Source organism: Hordeum vulgare, chromosome 7H, assembly GCF_904849725.1.
Source record: "Hordeum vulgare subsp. vulgare chromosome 7H, MorexV3_pseudomolecules_assembly, whole genome shotgun sequence".
Taxonomy (NCBI): domain Eukaryota; kingdom Viridiplantae; phylum Streptophyta; class Magnoliopsida; order Poales; family Poaceae; genus Hordeum; species Hordeum vulgare.
The window spans coordinates 581324307-581335025 of record NC_058524.1 but is presented as its reverse complement, the minus strand read 5'-3'; the positions used below and the strand labels follow the sequence as shown (position 1 = coordinate 581335025).

General features: G+C 47.7%; 2 protein-coding genes across 2 annotated transcripts; both read right to left on the bottom strand.

The window, feature by feature from the left end:
• Positions 1-1990: 1990 nt before the first annotated feature.
• On the bottom strand, positions 1991-3839 carry LOC123411912 (DJ-1 protein homolog E-like). Its single transcript, XM_045104868.1, has 2 exons — positions 2874-3839; positions 1991-2777 (listed from the first exon to the last, which is right to left on the bottom strand). The coding sequence occupies exons 1-2, from the start codon at positions 3498-3500 to the stop codon at positions 2223-2225; spliced, it is 1182 nt and encodes a 393-aa protein (XP_044960803.1). The 5' UTR covers positions 3501-3839; the 3' UTR covers positions 1991-2222.
• A 2815-nt stretch (positions 3840-6654) lies between these two features.
• Positions 6655-7504, bottom strand: LOC123411612. Its single transcript, XM_045104576.1, has one exon. It carries the CDS (start codon positions 7372-7374, stop codon positions 7093-7095), a length of 282 nt encoding a protein of 93 aa, XP_044960511.1. The 5' UTR covers positions 7375-7504; the 3' UTR covers positions 6655-7092.
• Positions 7505-10719: the final 3215 nt, after the last annotated feature.

The following is a 10719-nucleotide window of genomic DNA, read 5'->3' as shown; positions in this document are numbered from 1 at the left end:
TACTGTCAGCTCAGAAATCATCGGCAACAACATCTGCTTTTGTGCAAACCACTCAGCATCTGCCATCTGTGAAGCCATGTTTTATTGCACATAACCAACTTTGGAATCAGATTTCAGATCAATTAACTCTGCATAAAAAGTTGCAGCTTTGCTTGTCCAACCTTGTTGTCGATCAATTTCAGCTACCATATCTTCCCCATCCTCGATTCTCACATAACAACCCTTCCAATTGTCGAACGGTAGCAGTGATACCTCTTGATCTGGACCCCAAACAATACTCTCCCCAATTCTCTCCACCAAATTCTTCACGGCCTTCTCCTCCATGCTCTGCAACTCCTGTGGATCAATATCTCTACAATCGACATCACACCGAACAAATGTATCTCTCTGAATGTCTTGGACACTACCATCAACTAGCTTGGCTTTACAAGGAAAGAATTCTACTGTAATTGCGAAGGTAGGCGTAGAATCTCCCCTGCCCCTGTTTGACAATGGCGGGAAGGGGGAAGCGGCAGTGAAGTGAGGTGCTGCAGGGGACGACGCACAAATGGAGTTCAAGAACAGCTAAAGAAGGGTGCGTTACCGGTTAGAAGTACTCTCTCCTCCCTCCATCTCATTCAATCCGTCCACGACACACGAATCTACGAGGAATCTACATTCCAAATCGGCGGGGGAAACAGAGTGTGAGGCCACAAATCCTTGCAAAATTGTGGGGAATGGAGCTAGGTTGCGAAATTACTCACCAGAGATAGCCCCTCCACCGTCGAGAAAGGCTATCCACTGCCCCCCAAAAGAAAATCGCTGCCGCCACCGGCGAAGAGGCACAGGGCGGCGGGAGCCGTCGAGCAGGGGAGAATCAAGCGGAAGGGGTCAACTCGCGAGCGGCGTAGCAACTAAAGTAGGTCCCACCTGGCGGAGCACATAACCCCTGTCCTAAAAGGGTTGTCCTAACCTAACCTCGTCGTCCGTTAACAGCCAGACAGCCATTTTATCAGTTATTCCTATCTTAGCTATTGTCACTTGTGAAAACGTCGCACGTGAGCCATTTCAGCCAACGATGTCGTTGTCCATCCAATTCACCTCAATGATGTCGCACAGGAGCTATTTGCCCCAAACCAGGAAATAGTGTGAATTGGCAAGGGCACAAGAGGCAGCCCGAAAAGACATTGTAAGAGCATTCGGGGTTTTGCAATCTAGGTTTGTCGTTGTTCGTGGTCCTATTTGTTTTGGGGACAAGCGATCCTTAAAGAACATCATGACATGTTGTGTTATTCTTCACAATATGATTATCGAAGATAAGAGATGCATGAACTTGGAGTTCTTCTACGACAATGTGGGTAGCCGTGTCAAACCAGCTAGAGACCCTAACCGCATTAGAGCTTTTATTCAGACCTAGAAGGAGATTAAAAATACAAACACTAACTTTCAGGTTCACGAGAATCTCATTGAGCATCACTCGCAAAGGGTTGGGCAGTAACACATCCATTTTTTCATTTATTTTTATTTAACTCATGTGTGATTTGTATTATTTTCATTTTCATTTCCATTCCATTTTAAATTTTGTATTGAATTATTTAGTTTGCTTCGATAATTTGAATAATTATTGTAATTTGGATGATTGCGAACTATGTTTTATTGTTTCAATTTGAACTCATTTGTCGGAATCGCTGTCAAATCTGTCAATAAGGAGGGTTTCCGTTTGCGGGTCGATGCGGCGGCGCCCGAGCAGACCCCGCATAGCCGATCCATAAAAAAACATCTTCTATGAATATCTTTTTTTACGGATTTTTTTTTGCGGGGTCTGATTCTATCCTCACCCACGCCGGCTCATAAAATCGCTTTTTCGCAAACTGTTACAAAATCGTTTTTTCATGAACTGTTTTACAGATCGACGTGTAGGGTCTGCGCTCAAGTGAGGGCTCAAGGAAGTATTTGTGGAGCCAATTATCTGCTGAAAGATCAACAGCACCAGCCGCCTCATCCAGCGCCGTAATGAAAATATTCCATTCCAGATCAAAATATAGACTCAGATCATCAATCGTACAACTTCAGGGTCAAGAACAATTGTAGATCACCTCTGATAGTTGTTGATTAACAGGAACCATATGGCCATTGGCGCCATTAATAACAGCTCGTGGACAATATCTAAACTCTGCAGAGTGTGACAATGTTCACACTCAAGTTATTACAGACGGAGGAGAAGATGCGTTGCATCTTCAGATTCAGAAGGAGACGGTGATGCCTAAGAGATCCACGAGGTGAGCTATGAACTCGGCAAGGTCCGGCCAGCTCGCCGCCGTCACGAGCTTTCCGTCGGCGACCGCTCCTTCGGGCTCCACGCCCACCGCACCGGCGAGGTTGGAGATCACCCTCATGGGCACCCCGCTCGCGCACCTCTTGCCCTTGAGGAGCCCCGCCGCGGCGAGGACGAGGTGGCCCTGGTCGATGCTGCCGACCACCTTCCCCTTGGCGGCGAACTTCGCCACCAGCGCCACCGCCTCCTCTTTGGTCACCAGCAGCTCCGGCGAGCGGCCGCCGGGCACGACCACGCACTCGTAGTCGTCGACGTCGATGTCGGCCCAGTCCACGGTCATCGCGAAGTTATGCCCGCGCTTCTCGTCGCTCACCGTGCCGGGTGCTGCGCCGGCGACGTCTTCGTAGATCGCCGTGACGCACGCCTCGCCCTTGCGCTTCGTCGGGCACGCCGCCTCCACGCGGCATCCCACGCCGGCCAGCGCGCGGAAGGGCACGTTCGCCTCGTAGTCGTCCACGTAGTCCTGTTGTGCCGATCATCAGTTCATCACACCACAATTAGTAACTCCAGATGTTTCAAGAACGGAGGGAGGGGAGAGGGGGAGATGTGGCTAGCTCACGCCGCAGAGGAAGAGGACGCCCTGGCCGCGCCCGCCGTGGACTCGCGCGCCCATGGCACGCAGGAGCTGCGCGATGATCTCGCCGTGCGCGGGCCACCCGATGGCGGTCAGGACGTGGCCATCGGCGACGCAGAGGCTGAAGGGATCGGGATCGACCCAGGTCCCGCCGGCCAGCTCCACCACGGGCCGCAGGCTGAAGAAGGCGGTGCACCGGACGCCGGCCATGGCGCCCGCGGCGGCGAGGAGGACCTGGCTGTGGCACGTGAGCAGGACCGGCCTGCGCAGCTCGGCCGCGAACGCCCGGACGAGCGCGACCGCCTCGGGGTCAACGCTGAGCTGCTCCACGAAGCGGCCGCCCGGGACGACGAGCGCGTCGTACGAGGACGGGTCGGCCGCCGCGGCGGCGAAGTCGGCGGTGACGCGGAAGCGGTGGCCGGGGAGCTCCGTGTAGAGGTCGTAGCCGAGGAAGTCGTGCACGGCGGTGGGGCAGGGGTCGCCGGGGGCCTTGCCCGGCGCGGCGCAGTGGACGGCGACGCCCAGGCCGGCCAGCGCGTAGAAGGGCACGGCCGCCTCGTAGTCCTCCATGTAGTCGCCGCACAGCATCAGCACCTTCTTGGACGGCGCCATTGCTCTTGGACCAGCTCGCAAGCGTGAGGCAGAGTTTGTGCCAGCGTAGGATCGGTCAGAGCAAAGGGAAGCAAAGCACGAAGACTTGGTTTCTGAGGAGGTCGTGGCTTGGTTTCTTCACATCCCAGCACGAAAAGGAAAAACAATGATGAATCATATACAAAGAGACCCGAGGTTGTGAATTGTCAATTGTAGGATGCCGTATGCACATCCACATGGGCGGTATTCATTTCAGTTTTGCGAGTTCTTAGTTGGCTCTGAGAGGTGCCAGAGCTACGGACAAACTCGTGAGAGAGATGGTCCCCTTCATGTTGACACATGTTGGTTGGTGAGGTGTCATTTTGCTAGGAGTTGATAAGGATTTTCATGATGTGATCAGTTCTACCATTGGGAAACAAATACATTTATCCATTAAATTAGTATGCAGATCAAGGAGCAAAAATACTTGATGGATTGGCAACTACTAATTGCCGGTCATTACCAACACCTACCAAAATTTATATGCAGCTGCCAAGAAAGACTACTTAACCGGGGAGGCCCTGATTGGTTCTTAAGTCCTAGGATTTTTTTTTAGTCCCAACTTATAAGTCCTAAGTCTCTAAAAAGTTTCTACCTGTTTGGTTTCTACGACTTATAAGTCCCTTTAAAACCATACTACAACTATAAGTCCCTATAAGTCTCTACTTGAGAGTCTTATTTCATAAGTCCCAAATGACTACTTTAAGTCCCTATAAGTCCCTCCTGTTTGGTTTAGATGGGACTTAAAAGGGACTTATAAGTTTCAAGTCCCTAATAAGTCCCTGTAACCAAACACCCCCTGAGGCAAATTCGTGGCTTTTAGTGGATGCTTCGAAATTAGGGTTTTCCTTTCCTTATATATGACTCTGTGGTGCTTTATGTCCCTTCGATGGATGAACCCTTAATTCAATGGCTCTTGGGCACCTTCAGAACCTCCTCACGGCCCCATGAGTCCCCAAAGTCATGGTTTGCCGAATATATCAAGTATGGTAAGAATTGGACTCAATCACGGCATCAATTCTCGTTATCCCGTAATCAGATATTTTCCTCTAGTAAACAGGTCTAGAGATCGCATTCGAACTTCGTTTTGGACAAATCTGTAGTCCAAATCAATGCCATAAAATTTCCAACACTTTTGTAGTTTTAACTTTTTCTTCCATTTAATGTCGTCTTCGGGGGTAAAACTGACATCTCTAAAAACTATTGGTGTACAGATTTTAGGAAAGTCAAAGTCCTCTTCCAACAAGGCTCCTTTTGCGTTTTTTCGGCCAATTTCCAATTATTTCTACACATCAAAGTGTAAAACAAGAATTTGTGCATTTTTGCAACTACTAATAGGTTAGTCCCAATAAATCATAAAACCGTAGTAAAAAACATAGGATAAATGGTAGAAAATAAGCATGGGACATCAAAAATTATAGATACGTTTAGGACATATCGGGTTTAGGGTTTAGGGTTTAGGTCGTGTGTATGTAAGTGGCAACTAAAGATAATTTTTGACGTGTGAATGCCAGGTTAATGTATAATTGATCAATGATAATTCCAAACACTTTTTCTAGCATCATAACCAATAACTTTTTGTCATAAAACTCATCATGGTAGAGTACCAACCCCTCCGTTGGCGTGCGGGCCAGTGCGAGGATGATATCATGGCGCGGCATGCCCGTTGTGCAAGGTAGCGGGCGCGGGAGGCGGTGGATGTTGGAGAGGCGGAGTCACACTTTCCGGCGTCCGTTCAAATGCACGGATGCAACCGCCACAACCGCGTCGTGGTTGACATCGCCTCACATCACATGCTTCAGAACATGACTGGAAAACCTTTGGGTTGAGCTTGCTATGTACTAGTACTGGTAGTATTATTTCTCTGAATGTTTTTTGGCTGGATGGTTTTGTGCTCTGCTCCATACAGGCCAAGACTGAGGCAGCGTTCCCACAGGCGAAGGGACAGCAAGCAGAGAGCCGAGCAGAAGCAGAGATGAGACGAACCCAAGGTCTACAATGCCGGATCTCATAACAAAGAGGTAATATTACAATTTATACATCACAAGTTCAGTACCTCTATAGTAGTACTCCGCATCACAAGTTTCACATCAAGAACGTCCATCTTTGCGCACCGTGTAGCATCTTCTACCTGAACCAGAATTCAGCGCCACAAACACATTCAGTCAGACCAAGAGCAGCTTCTTTTTTGTCTGAAACAAGACCAAGAGCAGTTCTTAATCTCTACGCTATTTCTCATGCTCTCGGTGACGTGATCCATGCCGCGCAGCCCGTTTGTTGTGGATCGTTGTGTGGGTTTCAACAGATGAAAATTGCAACAGAAACTGTTCAGGGTACCTCTGTTGTTACCGACCTGCTGTGACTGAACTGCAACCGTCCCATGGAGAAACCCCAGATTTGTAGACTGCTACATAGTACATCTATCAATAAATATCCATTTGCGGATGAATGAGAGGATTATTTTAGGTGAAAATGATGGTCGTTCAGTTCATGATTGATCCCGCTATAGCTGCTGTAATATTTCAGGTTTAGTTTGAAGAATGAATTTATGTTATCAGTGATCTTTAACTAGTAAGTACAGTACTTAGTATACTATCATGTTTGCAACACTGTTGGTGGCGACTTTCATAGCCTTCAGTTTGGCAGAACTGCAGATCTCATCAGTCGCCACCAACAGTGTTGCAAATTGTAAAAGTGTACACATTGTAACGTGTGTTGTAGTCACTCCTACTTTGTAGGATCTAGAGTGTTAGTCGCATGCGTGCCACAATTGTAGGGGCTCTTGACCATATATACTTGTACTCCGTAACAGATTGAATTATGAAGGGAAACTATTCAATCTAACTTCTGCAGAACCAACCATAACTGATCAAGGACACGCACCAACCACAAAAAGGTCCCCCACTCCAACTCAAAATAATACATCTATGCAACTTACTTCTCAAACTAAGCAGGAATGCAGGATACAACCACAGCTCTTCAAACAAGAACCTTAATTATGACTGTCAACCACTCTACCTTTCCCCTTCTCACAAGTCACAAGGGAAACAAGAACACAGACCGATCCATCAGTCAGCCATACGGCGACTCAGGATCACACGTAGTTGTAGAGACTATGCAATGAACAAGAAAGGAGTAACAAAAAGAGAGAACAGATTTTTCATTCTTCGATAAAGGAGAACACAGATTTTTCATAGAGGAAAAACAGAGAGCATGGCTTGATACATCTTGATCTGCAGCTTAAGGAGGATATAAGAGTACAACCACCGTTCTTAGCGTCTCAAAAAAGGCAACCAAAAACACATAGACCGATCCATGGATGGATCCAGCAGTTAACCATGCAGCAACTTAGCATCACACACACGCAGCAGCAGTTCATACATGCACAAATACGGCATGTGATTAAACAGTACACACCTATATGCAGCAACTTGGGGGCCATGCCTGCACGTATAGCAGCAGCAGCAGCAGCAGCAGTAGCACACACACATACACACTCCTTCATGCATATGCACGTATATGTAGTAGAGGTTCGGTTCATGGAGGGTTCGTTGGAGGCTGGGAGGAAAAAGTTTCAGAGGCCACCGTAGCGGACGTCGGAGAGCTTGGACTTGAGCCACTTGAAGCTGCCACGGACGGAGGACTTGAGCCGGGCCTGCGAGGCGAACACGTTGTACGACGCCACCCGCCGCCGCCGCTTCGCCTCCGGGTCGTCGCCGGCGCTGGGGCCGTTGAAGCTGTACGACTTGACCGCCGTGCCACCGCCGCCACGGCCCACGTCCTCGTAGTCGTACCCGCCGCCGCACCCGTAGTACGCCGCCGCGTGCTCGTGCGGCACCGATCTGCACTTCTCCATGGCGACCGGCGAGCTTGTTGGTGGTGTGCTTGTGGTTGCGGGTGTAGAGTGTGAAGGAGAGGAAAGGGTGCCGGGGGCAGCTGGGTGATGAGGGCTGCTGGCAGTGGTGTTATAATTGAGCTAGCTGAAGGAGGTGGGCTCAAGCTTGATTTATCAATTAGCCAGGTGAATGTGCAGGGAGCACCTCGTGTTGAGTGGCTAGCCAAAAGCAGGTCCCTGCTGCTTCTCTTTTCTGACCGCAAAGCAGAAATGCACGGTGGCCTAATGGCTTTTTCATCACCAATTATTTGTCTGGTGCTTTTTACTCCCTTTTGAATTTTCTGAGCAGAAAGGATAGAGTGATAGATTTTAATCCAAAATGATGTGTCCTCTATATCATTTCACCTCGAGACCTTATCGTTGATAGTCAACTTTCTATTTGCTAACAACCAACTTTCTACTCCCTTCGTCCGGAAATACTTGTCCTAAAAATAGATATATTGAATGTATCTATAACTAAAATAAGTCTAGATTCATCCATTCCTAGGACAGGTATTTCCGAAGGGAGGGAGTATTTGCTAACAACCATGCCATGTATCATACACACTACTCTAATGATGTTTGTTATTTCTGGTCTATTTGCTTCGACGAAACCTCTGTATCCTTTTGGCTTTTTAGGATTATTGATTAATATGCTTGTTGTATCTCATACAAATGATTTGTTTTGTCGGTGTCATACGAAAGATTCAATTGCACTATATTTGAGAGGTCAAATTACATTGGCCCAAACCCCATGAAAATTTAATATATTTTTTTACGAAACATATTATATATTATATATTTGTGTTTCTCTTTTTTGATAAAGGGTGGATTTTATTATATTTGTGTTTCTCTTTTTTGATAAAGGGTGGATTTTATTATATTTGTGTTTCTCTATGATGAAATTAGACAATTTATATTTTATATTTGTGTATTTTCAATTTCAACACAACATGTTTTTAATTCTCATCTGTCTCGTTGTGCTTGTATTTTAGAAATCCTATTATCCACAGTAGTTTTCACATGTGATCTAATTTCTTGTGTCAAACACTAGAATTTTACAAAGGTACAAACGTATAAATTACATTTATTTATCAATAAATTTATATTCAAGTCTTGTTGAAGCCTACTTTCCACAATAGATGTCTAAACGCCGGGTCCACAAATTGTATGAACAAGGTGTTTCATTGATTAACAAGATAAATATATGCCTTTTAAAGAAAGGCGGAGAAAGAACTCTCGGATTGCACTAGTGTTCATGAGCGAATTCATGCCTAGTCTCCTAGATTTTTTGAAAAAAAAAACACAACTTATTAAAGAAACAATTTATATAATCCCATGGGCTGATAAAGCACGGTGAGCATTTTTTTTCATTGTCGAATTTAATCATCTACTCTATTTTTTTGTGGCTATATTCCCTTGTTCCACCAAGGACAGTACAACAAATTAACCAGATTTTTTTTCATCATGTTTGATTCATGGTCACATATTGGAAAACTTAATTACCACAAAACAGATCATATTTTTGATACATTCAGGCGTACCTACAATGGGTTTCCCGCTGGTGCTACACTCGTTCTCCCCTTTCCCATGTCCTTCTAGCCTCATTCTGGGTTGGAACTGATGTATTTTCGTTATTCAATTATTGCAAAGGGGCGATGATCGGTCCAAAAACTATTCTTGTATTTTCGAGCTCAAAGCATTCGCCATACTCCCAAGTCCAAAACTCTAACGCTAGAAAGTACAAAGAAACCCAAGTAAATCATATCTCATAAAATTCATTTGTTATGTGATCATGAACCAAAAAAACCACGCAGGACTTCTTTTCTTTGTAGGATTTATTTAATCATCTTCCTTTTTTTTGTTTTCTTTGAAACTCACCGCTCCATGGAATGCGCAATGAAAGTTGTTCCTCTCACAACGAGCAAAGTAAAAAAAAAAAAAAAACTCGGCATCGCACGGAGCTCTACTATCCCCACGAGAATGTATATAGTACGTACCTAAATATAAGACATTTTTTGCAGTTCAAATATGGAGGTGCTTCTTTCGAGCCTGAAGCGTTCCTGGCACGGTTAACTCCAGATTTCCCACGCTGATAAAAACACGAAAAGAATCCAGGAAACTTGGATGTTCCTCTAGACGCATCCGCTAGACAGTAGTGCAATTGAAAAGGCGTTCGGCGATCATGCCCGTGGAGCCCGGGGCCGTTTGCTACTAATAAATAAAGTCGATGAAACTTGACGACGGGAGCATCCCCTGCCTACAGGGTCGAGGAAATGATGGCGCGTTGTAGGGGGGGTGTGGGTTGGGGTTGGGGTGGGGGCGGCCCTCACCCGCCCGTCTGGCCCACGCGTGCTGCTTTTCCTTTCCCTTGGCCAAATCCCGAGCCCGGATCATCTGGTGGTCCTGATGAGTAGACTAGAGATCAATCGATGGGAAGAGAGGTTTACTGGGACGCCGGGGTTAAAGTGGCCGGAACGCAAAGGCGGCCGGAACGCAAAGACGCCGGGGTTTCTGGCATAGTAATAAACTACCGCCGGAAATCCCCGTCGATCGGCGACGGATCTCGAACCGGCCAGCGGTGAACCCGTTGCTCGAGCCGGCCGACCCGACGGCGACGCGTCCAGATCCAATCCGAGTCCAGTCGAGCAGGCCCGGGCCACCATCATGTCAGATGGTGGCATGGTGCGGTGGCGCTCTAGACACCTCCCACTCTGCTGCCCTGCCCCCCGGCGATTCGACCGGCCGGCCCCGGCCCCGGCCCCCACGCCCACTCGCTTTCTTCCTCGTAGCATCGTTTCCGGTCGATCCATCCATCACCAGCGCCGTGATCGCACCACCACTGCTGCCACTACGGTGTTGCCGCTGCCGCCGTGTGATGCCGTGGCCTCGTCTGGCCGTCGTCACCTGCTCTGCTCTGCTCTGCTTGGCGCGTTCCTCCGCACAGCCGTCGTCGAGGCTGCCGCGCACGGCCGTGGGAACGCCGCCTCCGACATGTATGCATGTATAGATTCCTGCTCCTGCTTGGATGGATCGTGCCAAGTCGGCGTCGCCTGGTCTGTTGTTCTGGTCCACGTCGTGGGCGGTCTGGTCGGGGAGAGGGTTCGTGGGTCGACCGATCTGGACGCACCTCCTGCGCTGCATCGAGTGGGAGGAATATGTTGCTGTCAGCCCTATTCTATGGTTAAGGTGGCCGACGTGTACGTCCAATCTAATCTTCTTTATAATAACACTAGCAAAAAAGCCCGTGCGTTGCAACGGGAAAGAAAATAACACACATTTTTAACCCAATAACCACAACTCAAGACCTTAATAGGTCCATGTCTT

Coding starts and splice junctions, on each gene's coding strand:
- LOC123411912 (XM_045104868.1), bottom strand. CDS start 3,500: ATGGCGCCGTCCAAGAAGGTGCTGATGCTGTGCGGCGACTACATGGAG. Junction 2,778..2,873: donor GCGTCCTCTTCCTCTGCGGC/GTGAGCTAGCCA, acceptor TCGGCACAACAG/GACTACGTGGACGACTACGA.
- LOC123411612 (XM_045104576.1), bottom strand. CDS start 7,374: ATGGAGAAGTGCAGATCGGTGCCGCACGAGCACGCGGCGGCGTACTAC.